This window comes from Tympanuchus pallidicinctus, unplaced genomic scaffold (genome assembly GCF_026119805.1).
Source record: "Tympanuchus pallidicinctus isolate F22 unplaced genomic scaffold, pur_lepc_1.0 scaffold38, whole genome shotgun sequence".
Classification (NCBI taxonomy): domain Eukaryota; kingdom Metazoa; phylum Chordata; class Aves; order Galliformes; family Phasianidae; genus Tympanuchus; species Tympanuchus pallidicinctus.
In genome coordinates this window covers 1,689,377-1,712,039 of record NW_026294756.1, presented here as the reverse complement: position 1 = coordinate 1,712,039, position 22,663 = coordinate 1,689,377, and the positions used below count along the sequence as shown (strand labels likewise).

At 39.8% G+C, this 22,663-nt stretch overlaps 1 protein-coding gene across 3 annotated transcripts in view; it reads left to right on the top strand.

Annotated features, from left to right (window-relative positions):
- Positions 1–22,663, top strand: part of KDM4B (lysine demethylase 4B) — an 81,923-nt gene that overhangs the window by 46,841 nt on the left and 12,419 nt on the right. Inside the window, exons 9-18 of one of the 3 annotated variants that reach the window (XM_052699916.1) lie at positions 3,495–3,691; positions 4,192–4,224; positions 8,204–8,373; positions 12,826–13,334; positions 14,443–14,560; positions 17,464–17,642; positions 18,715–18,937; positions 21,499–21,575; positions 21,737–21,792; positions 22,293–22,401. In XM_052699916.1, coding sequence (XP_052555876.1) covers positions 3,495–3,691; positions 4,192–4,224; positions 8,204–8,373; positions 12,826–13,334; positions 14,443–14,560; positions 17,464–17,642; positions 18,715–18,937; positions 21,499–21,575; positions 21,737–21,792; positions 22,293–22,401 — 1,671 coding nt within the window. The remainder of the gene's footprint in view (positions 1–3,494; positions 3,692–4,191; positions 4,225–8,203; positions 8,374–12,825; positions 13,335–14,442; positions 14,561–17,463; positions 17,643–18,714; positions 18,938–21,498; positions 21,576–21,736; positions 21,793–22,292; positions 22,402–22,663) is intronic. The other 2 variants (XM_052699917.1, XM_052699919.1) reach the window with 2 other exon arrangements.

The following is a 22,663-nucleotide window of genomic DNA, read 5'->3' as shown; positions in this document are numbered from 1 at the left end:
GTTGTTAGTCTGTCCCTCTGAGAGCCATGGCAATCTGGCTGCCAGGTGGAGAAAGGCAGAGGAGAAATGCAGAGGTTTTTGATTAGATCTCCGAGTTCCTTAAATTTCTCACCTGACAGCTGGGCAGGACAAGCCTTCATATTGCCATTCAGTCACGGTCTGTGCTTTGGGCGACCGTATCACTCCTAAATCTTTCACAGGTCTAAAGCTAGTTGTATTCTGCTGACAAAGGAAGGAAGGAAAGCCTTGGTAGGAATTTCTGGAGAGCCTGAATCGGGGCTTTGTGGTTCAGTTTTTGCTCACAATAAGAAAATGAGATTTCTTTTCTCTCCTTAGAAGTTGTGTAAGTGTGGTTATGTTCATTTTATGTTGTTGCTTCTACAAACGGTAATAATACTGGATATTAAGGTGTTGGAATTTGAGGGTGAAAAATGGAATAGGGAAGATACATTCTGCAGAAAAACAGATAGGGAGAGAGAGAGTGTGGGGAGGAGTTGTGGGTATTGCATATCCTAGGAAACATGCATGGTTGTGGCCACAATTGCATAATCAGAATATTTGAAAGAAATATGACTGCATATATAAGGAAAGAAGGACAGTATGTGGAGATGGCTATCACTGACAGGGAAATACAAGCTTGCTCTTTTTGCCTTGTTCTGTTAGAATAGAGCAGGTAATTAATGGCAGAGCAGTCTTCTTGCTCCTCTCTCCCCATAGTCTCCTTCTTTATCGTCTCCCTGTCCCACCTCTAGCATATGTGTGCACATTCCTTTTTGCAGTTCATTTGCAAGTGTCTGCTGTATTAGCAGGATCTTATTGTGTCTGAAGGGTATAAAAAACATGCCGATCATTCTGGGAATATGAATGTGGACAGAAGTGCAGCAGCTGAGGAAATATAACTGCACTGCCCAAAAGAAGCCCCAGAAGAAAGAGGCTTTCTAAATTATACATGGTTGCTACTGTAAAAGCAATAAAATTAAATTAAATTGAAATGTAAATATATGTCATCTTAGATTTGTGTATGAAGAAAGGAATTTGGCTACAGCAAGCTTCTGGTGTTGCGGTGCACTGAAGATTGCTCCCGCAGCGTCATTTCTCTGGACAGTTCCATGAGTAGCATCTAAATAGTTCTACATGTGGTGCCTGGATAATCTGCATATACTTTACATTGTGCTGAGACTCTTAACTAGTGGTTCTGTGGTGTTGGAGCTGTTCCTGAGACTTTTAGATCGTCGGGATTTGCTCCACTTGATTTGAAGGAGTTGGCATCTGTGTGCTGCAGCATCTTGCTTCCACTGTGGAACCAGAAAGTGGTCTGTTCCTCTTTTGAGTCATTTTTCATACTTAGTAAAGGCAGAAGAGGTTGATTACTGTGCCTCACTGATGCTCTGTGCTGTTGGGTGGTCTTTGTATTCCTCTTTTTAGCAGTACAGAAGTGCTTTTAAAGCATCTTAAGGAAAAGTGATTGAAAATGCGCTCAATACAAATCTCTTAAGCCCACATTGATGGAGGTGCTGGTGAGAAGCTTCTGCTGGGGCAGGAATTTGGAAGATGGGTGCCATCTGTGTTCCTGCCACTCTTTGGCCAAATTGCATTTCCAGCCTTTTTCTCTTACGCTGTTTTTCATTAAATGAATTGAGTTTTCCTTGAAGTGTCTGCCCATAAATAGTCCTTCCTACACAATGCACTCAGGTTGTTATTGCTCTTCAAGTCATAGCAAAGCAGACGGGAACCAAAATGAAAAGTAGGAGCTGGGAGGGGAGTGGGATAGCTGAGACTACAGAAGGAATCTTTCTTCTCTCTCCGTGGTTTCTCAGCTGCAGCCATAAGTCTCTTATTAATGGAAGTGTGAAGAGAAAGAAGAGAGAGAAGTGAGTTTAATTTTATGCCTTTCTGCTAAGAAAAAAGACAATAGTTCTGAAAAGATGTGGAGGAAAAGTGAAACAGCTTTAAGGAAAAAAAAAAAAGTCCTATGAAGTCAGCATAGTTACCTCATTCTCAACTCAAAGTCGAAAGGTAGTTTAGTGCAAGTGCAATGCTTTGAACCTTAGTGCAGAACTAAAAAGGGATCTGACTCTCTTCCCATACAGCAGCAAAGCAGTAGCTGTGGCACCCAAGCAGCCACTGATGTATTGCTGCATCCTTGTCGATCCTGTGCCTTCTTTGCAGTTAGAAGTTTGTAAAGAGCAGATGCTCAGTCAGTCTGGCATTGTGTACTGGGTAAGAATCTCCTTGGATGAAGGACTCGGTTTGTTTATTCTGCACTTCTTCATAGGAAACAGATATCCAAGTAGAAGTGCTTGTGTCTAGTCTCTGTATAGATACGCAATGATGAGAGCATAATTCTAGTGGCTGAATTTAATGAACGTATGTATGCTAGTTGAAATGGAAGTTGCACATTTTCTTTGGCTTAGGTGTATTCAGACTAGATGCAGAATGTTATTTTAGCCTTTTTTATTTCTTACTTACAAATCAACACAGTTTCTCTTACCATTTGTAAAAGCGTGCTCAGTGTGCAAGTAGCTTTCCTTAGTTGCAGAGTTAGAAAGGCAGTGATGGAGAGCAGCCACGGTTCCACTGCAGTGTGGCTGCCTGCTTGCTTTCCATGCTGCACATCTGCATTTTTATTCTTCATTTTGTGTGGGTTCAGTTTCCCAACTAGCAATATTGCCAAGCAATTCTTGGCAGTTTCCTGCATCCAGTGACATTTTTCTTCTGATTCTTTTCCCAATGTCCACCACTCCTCTCTCCTCCCCCCCTTCCTTTTTATTTTTTTTTTTTAAAATGTAGTTTGCTAAGTAGCCAGGTAACTTTTGGTAGCTGGACACACACAGCTTGACCTCGTCCTTATGATCAGACAGTCTTGCATTGTATTCAGCAAAAAGTTTTGTAATAAAATAATTTTTGTTTTTGTAATTTACAGTCCTGTGAAGGATTTATCTGCCACATCTTGGTGTACAGTTATGAAGTTTAACTGTCTTGGACATTAGGTTAGGCTTTAGCTCCCTAAAGGCTTTTACAGTGATGCAGTTGTACTACTAATCTCTTTTCAGCCTGAGAAACTTGAGGTGAGAGACAGGCAAAGAGGGGAATGTAGGCCTGAGATCAAACAGACCTCTGGTCTGTATCAACCACAGTTATTACTTCCTTATGATTGTAACGCTGTAGATGAGTAATACGCTGCGTATCAGGTACCAGAAAGTTCTAACTTGGTTGCTGGTCTTAGAGAAGAAAATTTTGGAGAACTGAATCTTCAGCTGCCCTTGGGACAGTACAGTATCTTGTGCTGTCCCTTTCTGCCAGGGGCAGATGGAGGCAATTTGTGTCATTGAGTCAAAATACCCACTTAGACCGTGATGCAATTCCCAGTTAACCTACTGTAGGCCTTATGACAAAATCTGCTGTCAGTTGACCTCTGGAAAAAGGCAAACTCAGCTGATTAGAAAAATTTCCTCTGGTCTCACATGGTGTTGATGTCTGGAAATCTCTTGCAGTGTACGTGCCGCAAAGACATGGTGAAGATTTCCATGGATGTCTTTGTGAGGGTTCTGCAGCCAGAACGTTACGATTTATGGAAACAAGGAAAAGACATTGCTGTCCTGGACCACATGAAACCCACAGCTCTGACTAGCCCAGAACTAGATGCCTGGAATGAGACGAAGGCAGACTTGAAGGCCAAATTGCTTCGCAGGTAAAAACAAACAAAAAAAATCCTACACAACAAAAAACAGTGACAAAAAAAGTTGTCTGGATACTATGTTTTAGTTGCTAACCCTTTAAACTCTGTAATTCTCAGTTTGGTGGAATAGTTCATACTCATCTCTTTATACTTGCTCTTGTATCTTTTCTTGGATGATGCAGTCCCTCATTGTTCTGTTTCTTCTGAATATTACGGAACCCCTTTATTTTTATTATTATTATTGTTTGAAAGTAGGACACTGTGCCTTGTCAGATCCCATCTTTTATCCTGGAATACAAAAAAATCTATAGTAAGCATTTATAGCTGCACTTATTAGAAAGCAAGAAGAAAAAGCTGTCAATTGCAAAAGGGATTTTATGCATGCCTTTTTCTGCTCCCTTTGATCTTTGTATTAATTTTCTGCAAGTTCATCATGTTTTTCATGTATTACAGCATGCTTGAATTGAAAATTTGGCATGCTAACCTTTTACTGTTGGAATCTTGCTTTATAGGATAGGAGATGAGGAAGAGGACAACAAGCACCGGTATGTTACTTCCCTCATCAACTTCAGTGATTACAGTTTTCTTCCTATCGAGTTTCTTAAAACAGTAACTCCTAAAGTATTTTTCTGGTTCAATTAGTTGTTTCATGTCTGCTTCCTTGAAAGGGCACAGAAGATCTTGGGGTATCAAAATAATCTTCATCTTGTGCTTGTGTAGATTTCTGAGATCTCAATCTCTTTTGTCCTATTGGAGAATCTCAGCTGCCTGTTCTCGTGTTCCATTCTTGAGTCCTGGAAGCAGCTGATGTCCTGAATAAACCAAAGCTAGTGATGTGATATTTTTACCATGATTAACTGATTATAGATAAAGCTGACTGGTCACCAAAGTAAGTAGTTATTAAAAAGTTGCTGCTGCCTTGGAAAGTGGAATTAGACTTGAGTGTGTTAGGAATGAGCTTCCAGTGGGAGAAATTCCTTGTCGTGCTTCCTTGAAGAGTGCTATTTTACAGGGAACTGAATTATCAGAGGGCTTTAATGTACTCAGATGTAAAGTGGGTGCTCCTCCATATGCTCCTTTACACTTTTTTTTTTAAACACCATTCTGTCTGTTACTCAAAATACTTCCTTTGTAATTCTGCTCACATCTACTGTTTTATTGAATTTCTGATGTCAGAGTTGGAAATTTCTGGAAATTTAACTGCTTCATCTAAAAATAATATTCTGCTCATAACTTTCATTCAGTTATAATTTCCTTGAAATTCAGAAATGAAAGCTTTAATTAGTTGTTAGATTTTGGGGGTCATGTCTGATAAGGACTTTGAGTGACATTGAGTTTTAAAATTACAGACCTAATCAATTCAATTATATTGAATGCATTTGAGTTTCATGTTTTTAAAAAAAAAAAAAAAAAAAGGATACAGCAGTAAGAGCGTTCCTCTTTCTCTAGCATTGGTCTTTGTTGTCCTCTGGTTTTGTCTTGCATGGTGATCTGTGCCTTGCCTTTTCTACGTTAAAGAATTGGTCCCTGATTTCATGAATGCTGAAAAGGAAAAGCATGTTGTCCTTTAAAGACATGCTCATAAAATAAAGTAGATATTTTGGCAGATAACTGACCTCAGCAATAGTGCTTCACTTCAGAGGTTATTTTCCTGAAATGTTTTCATTTCTTTTTTCTGTCATGAGTTTCAGGAAAAGCAGGGTGATCTGAGACTCAGCAGGTGTGATGTATGCTCTTTGGGCTATGACTCTCTGAACTCCAGTGTGCCCCTTAATCTTTTTCTTCCACGTCTGTAAATTTGGAGTCTATGGAAATACTTCCTATGGATTTTCAGGGTAGTTTAGAATTATTTACTGTTTGCACACATAACACCCATGTTTATTTTCCCTTTTGAAAACTGTTGCTTAGCAGAGAAGCTCCTCTATTTCAGCCTGAGCTACTGTAAAACATCCAGCCACTTTTTTTAATCTACTCATTGTCCGTAGATTTTTTTCAGTATTATCCTGGAGCAGGTTTCAAGCTGTTGAATCCTGCTTAGTAGAAGTTTCTCTCCTATGCTTACGTCTTGGAAGGACACTTGACTTGAAGACTGACTTTTCTCAGAAGGATGGACTTTGCTGGAAGAATGGGATCCACCTTATCCCAAACATCTTCACAGTTGTACCTACTTAAAATAAGTCACTCTGTGGTCTGTACTTCAAAGAGTACATATGCTGCTTTTTTCTCTCTCTCCTGGAAACTCAAATCTTTTAAACTCTACAAAGAGATATGCTATTTTTATTCTAAGGTCATTCATACCTTGAAAATCTCTACTGTGTTTATTTTATGGCTTCAGCAAGAGAGTGTTTTAGTCTGGCCCACAAAAAGCCCATTTCTGGTATGCAAATTATTTCAGTTACAGAATATCTTCACTGGAAATGCACAGCCTTTAGCTGGTAGTCCTGGAAGCAGTTTCTTTAAATGGCTGTGTTCTTTCTTTCTTTGTTCATTTTTACACAACTACAGAGCCAGAAGAGCACTTTAAAAACATCCTTTTTATCTACTGAGTATGTAAAGGACTGTAACTCAAATTTTGCCTCACGTTCCAACACAATGGCAGTAAAGCCATACACATTTACTTGAAAGAACATTTGATGCTGGATACTACTCCAGTGCTTTTTTTTTTTACCAACTGTGGAAAGTTCCAGCTGTTAAGGTAAAGTTGTACAGGTCTGTCTTCTCTTGCCTTGACTTTCCTCCTCTGTAAAAGGTGCTGTGTACTTTGAATGTCAGTGTAGAGAAAAGCTGATCCTTCTGGGTTCAGTTGTGTGTTCTTGCTGATGAATGTCTTGCAGGTGCGAAGTTAACATCTATACTTGGAGTGCTACCATATGGCTAGAGCCTAGCAATTATAAATTACTGTGCATATGGATCAACTTTCTTTTTTATTAATCGTTCATTTCAGGTTGAATTTTTTCTTCTTTCTTTATGGTTGCCTGATTAAGGACTGTTAACTTTGCAGCACTCCAAATCTAATTAGCAGCTGAGTTTGTGGGGATGTGAAACTAAATTTCAGCTTTTCTAGATATTTAAGCTGATGGATAAGAATGGAGCATGAGGGTGTTTTAATTTGTTACATGGTAATAGATGCAGAGGCCTAGGAACGAGGAAGCCATTTGGAAGATACAGTTTTAAGAAACAAAAAACAACTCTGCTAAGAATGCTGCAAAATTGTAGGTTTCTGAATTAGTCTCTTGAAAAAGAAAGCTTGGTAGGTTTGCGCTCTACTCCGAAGGAGCTATTTGGTGGATATTTTTAAAAGTGTGTACTGACTGACATGGAGTTAACGCTCATGCGAGGCTGTGATTTTGGTACTGTAGCGAAAAAGTGCTGATAATACTGATGTTTTGGTTGCTGCTGAGCAACATTAGCACAGTGTCTGGGCCTTTTCGCTCTGTATCTCTGGCCAGTGAGCAGGCTGGAGTGGGCAAGAGGCTGAGACTGGGACAACGGCCTGCGCAGGCTGGAGGGATGTTCCATGCCGCCTTATGTCATGCTCGGCAGTAAAGGCTGGGGAGGAGGAGCAGCCCGTGGGTTGGGTTTCTAAGGTGGTGTTACTCAGAGGCTGGCTGGGCGCCAATCTGCTAGTGGGAAGCAGTAAGTGATTTCCTTTTCTTTGCTTTCCTCTTCACTTTTTTATTTTTTCATCTTTCTTTCATCCATTAAACTGACTTTGTCTGGACTTGAAAGTTTTCGCTTTTGTTGTGCCTATTTTGTCCTTTTGTCCTCTGTCCTTCTGGACAGGTGCTTGGCTTCTGACATGGCTCCTAAGCAAAATATATTATCCTGACTTCTGACTTTGCATTTTTCTTTGCATTGTGACTATTGCAATCTTTTTGTTTTAGTGACACTGATTGGGCCCTGTTACAATTAGTTTGTTAGTATTAATCTGATCGTGTTATTATGCTTTTTTTTTTTTTTTTTTTTTTTGTCTTCTTCGTAGACCTTGAACCCTGAGAATTATACTGCTGAAAAGTCTCAGTCTATTGATTATTCTACAAGAACTCATTAGATGGTGTTTTGGGAAAGTGTCAGTGGGGGGGTAGTGCTTCACACCTGGAAGATGCTCGTGGGCTTCCAGCGGTTTGCCAAAATGTAGCAAGTAGAGAATGAAAAGAGATGACAGAATGGAGACAGAAAGAAAGATTTGTAACAAGTTCTCATCTATGCTTCAAAGTACCAGCAAAATAGATTTAAAACGAAAACCATTTTAACTACAGCTCGCAAGCTTATATTATCAATGGCGGAAAAAGGTCTTTAAGAAACCAGAACCATTAATGGCTGCTGTGAATGGATCTTAAATGTGTTATGCAAGGTTCATCTGTTTCTTTTCAGATATGTTTTGTCCTGCAGCTATTGTTAGCTACCTTGTGTTTTCTTTCCAAAGAAGATCTTTTTGTTTTGTATTCAGTTTTTTCAGTTGCTGATCATTTTCTATATTGAAGGCTGTTTTTTTTATGTCATGTTGCTCTTCTCTACTTCTAGGTCTCACAGAAAAAGGAGTCAACCCAGAAGACATAAAACAGAGGATCAGAAGTCTCTGGGGGATGTCATGGCTATTGAAACTGCCTTGGAAGATGTGAAAGTGAAAGAGGAACTGAAAAGAGGGCCAGACCTAGAGGAAGAAGACAGAAGCAAAGTGGTTGAGGGAGAAGGTAAGGACTCTGCTCAGCGATGGCAGATTCTCAGTGAAGAACTACTGGGAGCATGCTATTTCTCTAAAACATGTTTGTAAATACCTTGTCAACTGTTGTTTATTTCTGTTGAAATTTCAGTGAAGTCTTACCCAGAATTAAGTCTGTGCTCACTGAAATATGCTATCACTTACAGCAGCAATTGATTTTTCCCTCTCTTTAAGGATTGAAACCAAATAGATTTCTTGGCAGGGATGGCTTAGAAGTCCTGCCAAAACTATTACATTTTTGCAAAAATATGTTTTAGGGATGGAATATTTTAAAGTATTTTATGAAATAGCAAATAAATGCATTTTGTGGCCCCCTCTGGAAAGTAAAATTTTGTTTATTCCCTTCTGCAATTAATTTTTTTTGCCATTTCCACCCTTTTTCCCACTTCTTACAGACTGAGGGTAAGGTGAGCCTTAGGTTGTATGGGATCCACAGCTGCTGCATGCTACGTCTTAGAGCCATCCATGACATCTCCCAGTCCTTTTTGACTTCTTGCATGTAAAATCACAGGTTTCAAGCTGTTGGGGAGAAGGCAAAAAGAAATAGGAGCTGTTGCAGTGGCAGGGCTGTTTTCCATGAATCCATGGCCACATTTGTATGCAACCTTTGGTAAGGCTGCGTTAGTCTTTCCCTGTACATTCAGGTATCTGTAGTGCGCACATATTTCTTATATTGCAGTCCTCCTTTAGGAAACAGAGTCTCTAAGATTCTTTGAGGCTATTTGTTAGAATACACCATGACTTCTGTCACTTGGGGGAAAGTATGACTGAAGGCTTGTTGCAAAAGCAGAGAATTATCTTGCGTGTAACATGTTCCTTGTGTGTGTTTAGTACAAAAGTCTGTCCTTGGAGGCTCTTTTTGATATGTATATTTTCTTCAATGCATGTGGGTAAGTGATTGGTATTTATATGTTGCACTCTCTCGTTGAGGCTTTCAAGCATTTCATAAACATTAATGAATTCGTTTTCATGTGTTGTACATCCATTATTTATTTTGCATTTGAAGAAAACTGATGCCACGCTGCTTGCTGAATCTTGATAATTTTAAAGGATCAGTGGAATTTACTCACAGTGAAAGCTGTGAGTAAAGAATTGGGATGATCTTTCAGTTCTGTGGTCTCTTAGCTAGACAGTGTAGATCTAGGAGGTAAGGAGTTTGAAAATCATTCTCTTGCACAGCAAATGTAGCATAGTGTGAATTGTTAATTTGTGGTACTCCAGCTTGGAAGTGGCAGCAGTGTGTTAAATTGTATGCCCTTAGCTCTTATGCAGGTTTAATAGTTAATGTTTGTAATAAATGACCTGAAAATGCTGATATCCCTTGAGAGATGAGATAAGTGACAAGGACAGATCTGAGATCCGTAGAGTAACAGAGAAACAATAAAAACTCTGTTCTAGTTGAATAGGTTCTAAATCATTCATTTAGGCTACATGTTAACATCTCCTTAACTGTTAGCAAAGGAAGGACAAATTTATTTTCATGACCATTGGAGAAAGCATTGCTGTAAGTAGACTTTATAGCACAATTTCTGAGGAGCAGAGTGTTTGATGTGGCTGTTAGCAAATATACACGTTTCTTAATGCAATATAGCAATTAAATACCACTGAATTCTCTAATTTTCTACATCCTACAGTCTGCATGATATCTCACAGTTTTGTATGGAGAGGAGAATCTTTTTTGATGGCTCTACTCTTCGCAGTTTAGCTTTCTGCTCTCCATCGCTTCCTTCTTCTTATGCTCTGCCATGAAATTGGTTTGATTTCCCACTTATATCAGAAGAGATGGCCTTAAGAAGGAAGAAAAATGAGATTTAGAAGTAGATCTTAATACTTTATGTTTGTTATTTGGACTTGCTGAGTATTAATAAATTTCAAGATTTCTCACCCTGATACATTAACGTGTTTTTTGTCTTTATGACTCAGCTTTATATTCATAATTTATTACAGAGCTATTAGTGCGTTTAGAATTCTTAACAGGTTGTCTTGGGACTTGAAATTAAAAAGGAGAGTTTTTGAGCTCTGCTTATCTCTGTGTGTGCAGTATGAATACAGTCTATGAGTCAGCAGGTGTTATCAGCTGTGCTGTATGCATTAATAGTCCTGCAGATTTGGGCTACAAACCCATATATCTTAAGAGGACATCTTTCTTCCAAATTCACTTGAAAAGAAACAATGAGATGCTACCTGTAAAATAGCTGTGCGTTATTTTCTGGCCTGTTTCATTAAATGACATTTCCATTCTAATGCTTTATAGACTCATTGCACAAAGGTATGGTGTAACCTCTGTAGTAAGCAGTTTGGTTTCCCCATCAACTATCCTTTCCCTCAAAGATATTGGATATCTGAAGCTTCAGTGAAATCAGTGTAGTTATTTCAAGCTATCTACAGACAAGCAAGTTTTTCCACCATATGAAAATCTCATCCTGCTCTTTTTTTCCACATGTATTAGCTCTGCTATTTGCATTTTTCTCCTTCAGTGGAAGACCAGCTGACAGGGACTCTTCTCCTACTGATTCTCCATATTGATTTGTCTGAAGAGATCACTTTACTTTCTTGGAGTATTCATGATAGCCAGAAAGTGCCTTTGAATTTTGTTTCACTTTGTTGTTCTGCTGATTTTATAGATTCACTTGCAAATTAGTTTGTTCATCTTAGTGCAAAAACTTTTAAACAAAGTTCTGCATGACAGCTGCTGTGCAATTACTCATTTAGAAGTCAATAAAGCTGGTGAATGGCATTTGTTCTGTTGTTGGGTAGAGAGTTTGCTGAGTGTATAGGGAGTAAATATGATCTGGTTTTGTACAACTGGGGAAAAATCCAATTTGACTTTCATTGAATGTTGTTGTTTCTCTAAGGAAATTCAATATTCCTTTTATCTGTGATGGAACAAACCAGTTTATCTGAGAGACTGCCAGCACAAGTACTACAATAGCTATTTGGGCTGGACTTGTTTATCTTTTTTCTTTTTTTTTCAGCTGTAAAAATTAGTATAAATAAAGTTGTCAGACCAGATTCTGGGAAATATCCAAGTTCTGGTGCCCACTGGCAGATTTCAGCCAGGAATTTGGCACTTCATCTTACTGTGGAATTATTCACCTTCCACTTTCAAATCCTTCTTCTTGCAAATATCACATTATTGTGTGATGGCTCATCTGTTTACAAGGTTTGGTTGGTTGGCTTTGCTTTATTCCCTAATGGAGGAGACTGAGTAGGTTTGGGCTGGTAAAGCTTTGTTATCAGGATGAATAGGCTTTCTCTGTCTTTTGTTGTCATCAGACCTCATCGTATTAGTGGGGAAATGACCTTTTGCAGTAGAGTTGTCTAGTCATAACATCTGCAATCTCTTATGAAACAAATTGAGCACTTGCATTTGTCTGTGGAGCAGCTATTTGCTCTCCTTTCAATGAATGATAACATTTATTTGTGAAGTGAGGAAGGAGTTGGGTAAAGGGAACATACATCATTGTAAAGGGATGAAGGCAAGCTATGAAGGCATCTCCAGTCCTAACCTAGAAGCACTTACTCAAGAGCCGCTAGGAATTTTAATTACCTCTGTAAAGTTAGGCTGTGTGGATCAGAATTCAACTGTAAAGTAAAACTGTTGAGAGTTTTGTATGTTGAAAAAGGGGATTTATTTTCACAGCCACGTGGGTTCTCATCTGTGGAGACCTTCAGAAGTCTCCTGGTCACGGGCCTGGGTATCCTGCTCTGGGCAGTCCTTGAATGTCCAGTCTTAGACATCTATTACTGCACAAATATGTATATTATAAACCATACATTAAAGTGGAAATGAAAAAAAAAAATGGTGAAAAAAGAAAAATAAGTACTGTTTTAAATGTAGGTTTTATTTTATTTATGGTACCAAAAGTAATTTTTTCCTGTACACCAATGAAAGGTTTTGCATACCTCATTTGGGGATCACCGATACTGAAATACCAAAATAAAAAGGGCTAATATATTATACTGTATGTTTTTTAGCACTCTGTCCAGTTTCTGGGGGCCTAGATGCTTTCCCTTCAGGCAAGTCAAAATGACACGAGTCCTTTATTTCTAAAGTGGGCTTCTTCAAATCAGTGATGTGGTAAGACTGAATGGACCTTCAGTCTGCCTGCTGGAAGGAAAGAATGGTGTTGTAATCACAGAATCACAGAATGGCCAGGGTTGGAAGGGACCTCAAGGATCATGAATCTCCAACCCCCCTGCCACATGCAGGGCCACCAACCTCCCTGTATAATGCTATACCGGGCTGCCCATGGCCCCATCCAATCTGGCCTTGAACACCTCCAGGGATGGGGCATCCACAACCTCTCTGGGCAACCTGTTCTTTAATGTTATATATTAGACCACTTTGAAAGGGGAAAAAACATTAAATGCCCGAACATCTTGATGTATGAAGCTAAATGTTGCCTATTTCTTAAAACAGGTGAAAGCAAAGTAAAGGCTCGTCCTCCGAAAGTAAAAGGTGAGAGGAAGAAGAAGCATCTTTTTCATCAGCACCAGCACCACCTGCAAACATCTCAGCCTCTGCAGCAGCAGCAACAGCTGCCACTGCCACCAGCAGTGCAGCAGCAGGCAGAGGAGGAGGCAGCAGCAGCACGGCCGCCAGTACCCACAGCAGCACCTGCAGCATCCGCAGCAGACAAGAGCTTGCTGACCACCCCTCTCAACGTTGTTCAGCCCTCAGAGGCACCAGTTGAGGAAGATGACTTTAAGCCTCGTCCTATCATTCCCATGCTTTATGTGGTTCCACGGACCAAAAAAGTGGTGTTTGACAAAGAGCACATGTCCTGCCAGCAGGCATTTGAGCAGTTTGCTACTCAGAAGAGTCCTGGTTGGCGGGAGCAGACAGTCTCTTTGGAAATCCCTGTAAAAGAGGAGGAGAGTGCAGAAGCAGAAAATACAGAGATTGCTACAGAGGTCAGTGATTTACAGGTATATGTGACCAAGGAGGTGACTGGATTTGCTGGTTTCAAGCAATTAGATGAGAACCAGACTTGGAGTGACAAGAATCCCAAATTCCACCTGAGCAGAATAGTGCTGTGAATTACACGATCCATGACCTATAATCTATTACAGGCATCTCTTTCCCCTGACAATTTCTTAGCTGGAAACAATTTTCAAAAGAGGAGAAAGGAAAATATTTGCAATTAGCATCAGGTCAGATGAATATTGCAAAGCTCTCCTTTCCTGCATGATGGTGCTGAGAGAGCCAAAGAAATGGCAAAGCACTATTAGAAATTGGGTGGGGAGAGAGAACAAGGGGAAGAAATAAGCCTTTCTGATGTGACAACACACAATGAGAATTCCTTACATATAAGTGTTTCTAAGACATAATGGGTGCAGACTAGAGAGGAAAAGCATTGTCTGAGGTGCTGTGCCTGTGATGGGCTGCCATACCTTCATCTCCGTTCTCCCCAGTGTGGCATAAAATGTACTTGGATTTCATTTTTAATCCTTTAGCACTGCTGCTTGTCTTCATGTGGGTGAAAAAGGAAACAACCAAGAAACACGTGGCACTATTTCTGATACAAAGTAGCTTACATGCCGTGTGTTTGGTGCCTTTCACTGAAGAGGACTGTGAGCTGCTGTGATCAGTATACATGCAGTATTTACAGTGTTTGATGGTGCATAGAACACTGGATACAGTACAATATGAATACATTTGTCATAAAATGCACTGTAATGTTATAATAAAATGTTTCTGGTCATATATGCCCTGTGCATAATTTTCTTAATAGATTTTCCAGCTGCTTTTGGGAGTGACAGACTGCTCATGCGTGGCAAATTTGAAGCTGTTCTGAGCTGATTTTAAGAAAATGCTGAAGTTTCTATTTACCTGACATCTTAAAAAATAACATTGGCTTTACTTACTGCAGTAATTGGCTTGGAAAGCTCTGTTGATTCTAGCCAAAAGGCAATGAAAAGTTGACTGTAAATTCCACATCTCTTTATGACAGTAATTCTGCCTGTTGTCCTCAGCTAACCTTTGCTTGCCAAGATATTCTGGGGCTCCCATCTAACGTGTTCTGGTTTGTTACAGACTGCTGCTTTTTCAAAAATGAAGATGGAGATAAAGAAAAGTCGTCGTCACCCATTAGGCAAACCACCAACCCGCTCCCCCCTGTCAGTGGTTAAACAGGAGACCTCGAGTGACGAGGGTGAGTGCAAAGGCATGAAGAATGCTTGTTTGTCTTGTCTAATATGAAAAACTGCTGCAGTCAGTAAACAAAACTGGACGACCAGAAAATTTTTGTGTTATACTGAATTGGTAGAAAATACAGCATGTTCCCATTTTGATAACCCAGCTAGAGACAAAATACATCTTTGGGAGGTGTCCCTTCTCACCTCCCACCCTTCATTCTGTCAAGAAATATATTTTCCTGGATACAAAATGAAGTATCATTTTGGAAAAAAGGAAATAAGTGTTCACAGAAAATAACCACATAAAAGCTGCCTCTTTGGTACTGCATTACAGTGAGTTCTCTGCATCTCAGGTGGAGATGGAGATCGAGATCAGACGTGCTGTGTATAGGGAAGGTTAATTCTAACTTTTTGGTGGGCTTTTTGAGTTATATGAACGTTGGGATCCAACTTTTTGTACTCTTGCTTCCGTTGTAGCATGTAATTTGTCACTTCTGGATCCCGGCTACATTATAAAGTACTCAGAATATAGAAAACTCCATGGTAAACTTTTTCACACTGGACAGGTACGTGAAGGTGTAGCTGCCAGACCCAGCTTTCAAGGAAATTAAAACTTTATATTCAAAAGGAAATAACAGAATATATTTCACTGAATCACAGAATATGTTTCCTGTTCACTTCCTGTTTTGGAGAGCATACCTGTTGTTTTTAGAGGAGCTTTCTGTTTGGCAATGGTAGGGATTGCACGTGCATCCATCCATGCCCTTTGTAGGGATGATGCATCTGACAGCCTGCATGTGTATAATGTCAAGTGAAATGAAAAAACATTTGAGACTAATTACCTTGTTTTGGTGTGAAGACCTTGCAACAAACTTTTGTGCTGAAGGATTCTCATTAGATGGATTCTTTTCACTGTTTTCACTTGTTGGATGGTGTACGGGGACTTTCCTGGCTGACTCAGGAGCAGCTTTCTTTGAAAGCTGGCATTTCTTGGAGACTGATTTACAGTACTACTGGGCAAAAGAGGATCAAACAGATTCTTCTCTTCCCTGACAGGAAGTAGCAGCAGCGCTCTGCGCTCCTTGCATTTTCTGGACTAAGGTATAAGGGTGATCAGGAGGCTGCAGTGAGGGAAAGTGAGCATATAAATCTAAGGAACACAGTATTCTGCTCTAAGATTCATTTGAGACAAACTGTTAGCTTTTTCTTTCTCTGCGTAACTTGCTTTTGAGACATAGGAGGCATCCTGAATTCTGAGTCTCACCTAGACTCAGTCCTGGGATGAGCAAAGGCGATGATCACATACAACAGTAATGACTGTTCTTTTTTCTCTTGCTCTGTCAGTATGGAATATGATGTTGGTTTCCAGTCAAATTTTATTGATTTAACTGGTACCATAAATCCTTTCTTGTCTCCTTATGTGCTTTGATTAAAATTTGGAGAAACATATGCTTTGCTCGTGTCTCAAAAATTCCTTGAAGGAGCTTGATTTTTTTAAAAAGGTGAGTGTTGAGCTGTGCTTTAAAAGTAAGACATTGAGAGTATCAGTCTGCATACTCAGAGACACTGATCTTTTTAAATCCAGCTGCACCCTACGCAAGATGTAGACTCCTAAGTGTGTTTAGCTGAAGTTACCACTGTATAAACATATCCTTGTTTGTCTTTGAGGTCCAACACAGAAATAAAATGTTGCAAGAAAGCAAGGATGTTTTAGAAAATGATCTTCATTTAAGTGTAACAAAGATAAAACTGTTCATAATTTCAGAGTTGGATTGATTGAGCACAATCCCACATTGTCTGACAACTTTCAGGTTTGTTAGAGGGGGCATTCAAAACAGGCTGTGAACATGACTGTGTTTTCCTGAATGTTCTTCTTTTCCAGTTGGGTAAAAGTTTGAAAATGTTGTAAGGGATGTAGGAGCGGAGAGGAGAGCATTAACTGCCTCTTTCCAGTAAATAATGGTGAAGCAGTGGAGAATGTGGTTTCAGGCACTGAGCTCTGAGGATAAAGCTCCACTGAGATGTTTTTGAGTCCTTCTGATCAAAGATCATCTTTGGGTGCTTTGCAGATTGTTGATGTTTTGAGCAGTTTACATTTAGTCTTGCATTGAACGTTTCTTAAATGCTTATCGTGACTCAGAACTCCTTAGTAATGAGTGGTAAGAAACTTGGATCCTCAAACTGGCACGAATGGATTATGTGGTGGTTTAATTCTAAAATACCAAGGGTTTTGTAAAAACAAAGAATTAGCAAAACTAATTAGCGTGAGCAGTGCCTATCGGAGCTCTCGCAGAAGAAAATGTGGTGATGAATGTAAATTGAAGGCTCAGTGACGTGCACTTGTTGGAATTAGCTGTCAAGTAGTTGCAGAGAGGTAAAATGAATATTTGAACTGTGTGCATCTCGTGGCCAGCATTTGTTTGTAGGAATAGGTATGGGATGCACTTTGTTGAAGGTTGAAACAGACTTGCTGCTGACAGCTGGGAATTGGGAGTTAGCCTAACCAAGCAAGCATGCGTTGCATGCACAGCTGTCTGAACACAGCTCCTAAGTGTAGAAAGTAAAGGGAGATTTCCTTGCACTTGCATCATGTATTTTGAATTTGGCTTCATTAAAGGATGCTGTTGGTTTCCAGGGCTAGAACAGTAGAGAGTGTTCCAGAGGCAATAGATATTGAGAGTTTCTTCTTCCTCATGGATGATTTTATCAGGTCATCAGTCTCTCTGCTCTGTCTGTCCAAACCATAAAGTGAAAATTATATCCATTTAAGGAAGAATCTAAGACGTGTGAAAAAGCAAGAATGAGTTAAATATTCCCATTCAACTTCTTGTGTTGTTGAAATATTAACTCTTTAACTCTACCATGCTATGTTTTGCCTCTACTAAAGACTGTCCATTATTTTGGAATTTCTTCTTTCTAGAAACATTTCCATTTTCTGGGGAGGAAGATATGAGTGACCCAGAGGCTTTGAAATCTTTACTTTCCCTCCAGTGGAAGAATAAAGCACCTAATTTCCCAGCTGAAAGAAAATTCAATGCAGCTGCTGCCCTGAGTGAGCCATATTGTGCTGTCTGTACCCTCTTTTACCCATATAACCAGGTAATTCCTGAAACTGCTCTGCTGGATGGGTTGGTGGTGAGTGCTGAATGGTGGCTGTGAAAGAGTGCAGATCTTCAAAAGAAAGAGGCAAGTCTCTTACAAGTGTGTGCCTCAAAGAAGTGTTTGGATTTGGCTGAGGCAGTGGGTCAGGCCTTCCCCACTATCTCTTCTGGATGCTCTGGCTTTCTCAGCTTTCATTATTTAAATGGCACATACAGAGCTTTGCATTGCAAACCCTGTTTCATGCAGAGAAGCAGTGTCATATTGGGCCTATGAGTGCTCCTGTTTAGATGCGTGCCTGGATTTTTGAATATATGCAAACAAGCAGCAAAACGAAGATTTATTCAGTAAGCATATGGATCATTTTTTTGAAACTACCAATATGCTTTGAGATGTATTATGGCAGAATTTGTCAGGTGAATTAGTTATTTGCCCAGTTGTGCATTGATTTGTTCTTGTGTGCTAATGGAGCCAAAAGGAGTGTGTGTGTGCATTTTGGAGGCCTTTTCTGAGAAAAGCAGGACCCTCCTCAGCCTACAATTGAATATTGAGAATAGAGTATCTATTCAGAATTCCCAAATGTTTTTGTATAAAGGTTGTAAGGAAAGCAGATATAGCTAGAATGTTTTAATCTGTTGTTTTTAACTCTGGTTTGCTGCCAGAAAGCTTGAAGTGTTCTTCTAGGGAAAATCTTGCAGAAAGAAAAGGGAAGAAAAATGCCAAAAGGATGGAGGGTATCATGGGGAGTGGTGGGAGGTCTTGTTTTTACTAATTTCGTTTTCTCCGTAGTGTGTCCAGCTGCAGTTTATGACCTTAGATTTTTACTGAAGGAGAAGGAAGGCTTCTCATTATTCTAATGTTTCTTTGAGTTTTTAAATAAATTGCAAATCCCGGTAGAGGTCTGAAGAAGAGAGAGGAGCAAAATGTGGCGGGTGGAAGAGTGCATGAGAAGATACAGCTTCAGGTTCCTTATCAGTGCTGTGTGGTGTCAGGTGCTTTTTGTAATGGTATTGCTTTGACTTTAAGGTTAAAACTGTGACTAGAGAAGAGTGATGTGATCTTTCTCTTCAAGTCCTTACAGATGGATAAAGAAGCTGTCCCAGTCTCTGTAGGGGAGACCACCTCTTTTGTCCACCTTTCTAAGTGCGGACAGAAGACGAAGCCTCTGATCCCAGAGATGTGCTTTACCTCAAGTGGAGAAAACACAGAGCCCCTTCCTTCAAATTCGTATATTGGGGAAGATGGAACCAGTTCCTTGATATCCTGTGCCAAATGCTGCCTGCAGGTTCATGCTAGTAAGTGTTTCCTTTGCCACCAAAGTGTTTTGGGTACTCTCAAATTTCTTTTTATGCTGTCTGTATTTGTAATCCTTAATGTAGACATGCTTGCTGTTCCTATCACTTCTACTTCTTCATTTTCTTGTACTAGTATTAGTGTATATTTGAGTCCTTCTTGGCAATAAATATTCATAAAATGTAAACAAATAGCTGATTCTTTTATGCTTCACATAAAAAAGCCTTCATTTTGTTATATTTTATTTTTTTACAATAAAGCCAAAATCACACAGCTTATTGTACTGTTTTTGTTTGTTCAAGTAGCAGCCTAAGGTAAGAAAAGGTTGGTTTGGTTGTGTTGATTTGGCTGCATTGTACAGAGGAGTTTCTGAGATATATTTTTATTAGTGTCTTAGTTACTATTTGTAGGAATGACACTTGATTACAAAAAGGAACATATGTCTGTTTGTTTCTCTGCGTTCTGTCTAAAAGAAGAACTGATTAATCCTCGTTGAGTGTACCTTTGCTGTAGATTGTATGACATCCAGTTAACATTTGCACTTGTACTGGATGTGACAATTACTGTTCAGCTGTTTGATCTTGACAGATGGGAAATCCTATTTGCCTTGCATAGTTGGAATTACTTTTGTTGTTCCAACTTAATAGTCCACAGGTCACCACGCAGCTCAGTATGGCTGTCTCTTCTGGAGAACTAAAGCACAGCTGTTGTTTCCATACTGCTGCTGTGATTATGGTCACTCACTTGTGGTTAATAAGAGCAAATGATAAAGAGAGAGTGTGACTGTTTTCTTTTTTCCCCATACAAACTGTGGTCTCTAGTGATCAGACCAGAGATGCTGGATCTTGTGCATCCTATGTCTTCACTAGACTAGTCTATCAAAATGGTTTCTGTGGTCAAACCCTGATTTAGTTAGAGAGTCATGTGGTCAAAGTGATGTTAATCTGCAGTCTCGGACACTGTGTAGAGAAACTGAGCTTTCTGTTTTATCTGTGCCTTGCCCTTGGGAATAGGGCTTAACTTCTGTGCTCTAATCTGATGTGGTTTCAAGTGTCTACTTTGTTTCCATGTCACTGTTTGTACCACCAAACTGTGATATACCTTTGACTGCTGCAGAGAGTCCATCCCATTTGCTTTTATTACAGGATTGCAGTGTTCAGTTGCTGTTAGGTTCATCTGACAGCATGCTGTGAAACTTGGCAGTCTGCTTGCTATTGAGAAGTGCCCTTACCCAACCCAAGCGATAGGTTATGACAACAGCAAGGACACAGAGAAGAAAGCTTTTGCAGAGGTCTTTAGGCTTTTAAGGTGTTGGCAAATCCATGAAAAGGGCACATGTTCTTGTACCTTTGCCATCATTGTTAAGGGAGAATCTGGGATTCAGTAAGCCCTGACTGTTTCTCCCCTCGGATCCTATAGCCCAGCTCTCTGTGGACTTGAAGCAAGAAATAGTGCTATTCTACATCCTGTTGAGCTCCAGCAATATTTCAGTCAAGGGTGTCAGTTTCTCTTGCAGTTCAGTTTCCAGGTTAGTTTTTAAAGATTCATCATCCCTGTCTGTTTTCCAGGATTGAGTTGAATGTGCTTTCTTGGTTTGCCATGTGATAAAGAGAGACTTAATGTAGGGGAGACAGCTGTGGATCTATATTATTGACTTTTTTGACAAACAGTTTGTCTGGTTAAGTGGATAATTTTTATAAATCCAGTTATGGTGGCAGTCTCAGTGCTTTCTGAATAACTTCTTTTAGGTTTTATTCAGTAATTTGAGACTGTCCAGCTGATCTTTTATGTTCATTTCTGTTAGGAGAGCATGAAGATCATGCGTTGAGCTTTGTGTTAGGTAGGATGCTGACCAGCAATTTATAAATATGTTTGGTTTTCTGCTACAGAATAGCATTTCTTTGCAAGATGGTAGAATCATAGATACACTTAAAAAAAAAAAAAAAAAAAAAAAAAAAGTTTGTGTCTTCTGTCGTTATTCAGTAGCAAGCCTCAGCACCTGTTACAGAGTTTTAAGGGCTTTAGAGTCTTTCTTCACTGTGTTTGTTACAATCATTATGGGACTTTCCTGTTTTGGTGCTGCTGAGAAGTACACTGGTGCTTACATAGCACAGTAATAGATGCCCTGTAAAATCAGTTGCTTCTAGTATTTTGTATAACCAGAAATTAGAGGTAGTTTAAATGCTGTTAAATGTGAAATGCACTTGTTTAATTTTGTTGTGGTATTGCTGCTTCTTCTTGCTTAGAAAACCTTTAGCAGAAATGATGTTCTGAATTCAGTGATCTTAACTATTTTGATGTGCAAGTGAAGCCCAGCAGTAGTAATTTTATTGTAATTCCAGTCCTTGCTTAAAGGGTCAAAGTACTCAGGGTTTTCCCCGTGTATTTTTTTTAGCTTAGTGTTTTGTTCTCAGACCTATTGGTCCAAATTCTGTCCGCTCCCTGAGAGTGACTTTCAAATGCTGCTCCCAGTTTCAAATATGTTTGTGAACTGAACAGGCAACAAATTAGTACTACAGAAATAGTAGCAGAACTCTGATGTGTGCAACTCCATTTCTTTCAGGCTGTTATGGAATACGTCCAGATTTGGTGAATGAGAGCTGGTCTTGCTCACGATGCTCAGCCAATGCATGGGCAGCGGTAAGCATCTACTCTTCTGGAGACAGAGTTGATGAGATACTTCCACAGCGATGGGTGGTGGGAGGGTACTTTTTGCCTTTGCATCCCAGGCATAGTTGTTTTTTTCTGAAAGATCTGGCAGACCTTTCCAGTCCTGCTCTGAAGTAGTTTTGTTACTACAGGAATGCTGCCTGTGTAATCTCAGGGGAGGAGCTCTTCAGATGACCACTGATGGGCGGTAAGTAATGTTTTTAAATGGTTTTGTTCTTCCCTTTTTCATCTCATATTTGATACTGTGAGTTTGGGCTTGATGCTCAGTGTATCAGCAAGTTTTGGCATTTGTGGAAGTAACTGCTACTCACTAAATTGGCAGGGTGAACTTTGGTAACTGCTGTCTTACAGGTGGGACCAGATTTTTCAGTAGCAGGGTTATGTGGCCCTGAACACTCTTAAATTTGGTTCCTTCTCAGTGAAAGGTTTGTTTTTTTTTTTTTTTCAGAAAGCAGTTAGTATCATTCACCATCAAACGCCTAAGAAGATTGAGCCCTATTGTTCCAGAGACCTTTACCTTGGCAACAGTGATTAACAGATTAGTTAGTAATATTGCCAAGGCTGCAACCACCATCATAAACATTCCTTGATACTGTAGGTGAAGGAGTCAGAGAAATGTTAACTGCCCCCTGGAGTGTTTACTTCAAATAGTGGTGTACTCTGTTTCCTCTTTACCTCTTTTTCCAGGTGGGTCCATATAATTTGTGCTATTGCTGTCCCTGAGGCCCGTTTTCTCAATGTAATAGAGCGTCATCCTGTGGATATCACTGCTATTCCAGAACAAAGATGGAAACTGGTAGGTGTCTTCTGGTGTTGGTGTTCTCACTCTTTTCCCCAGAAATCATAGAATCATAGAATGGTTTGGGTTGGAAGAGACCTTTAAGATCATCTAGTTCCAATGTCACTGCTATGGGCAGGGACACCTCCCTCTAGACCAGGTTGCTCTAAGTGCCACCCAGCATGGTTTTGAATCCTTCCAGGGAAGGGGCATCCGCAACCTCACTGAGAAGCCTGTTCCAGTGTCTCCCCACCCTCACACTAAAGAATTTCTTCCTGAT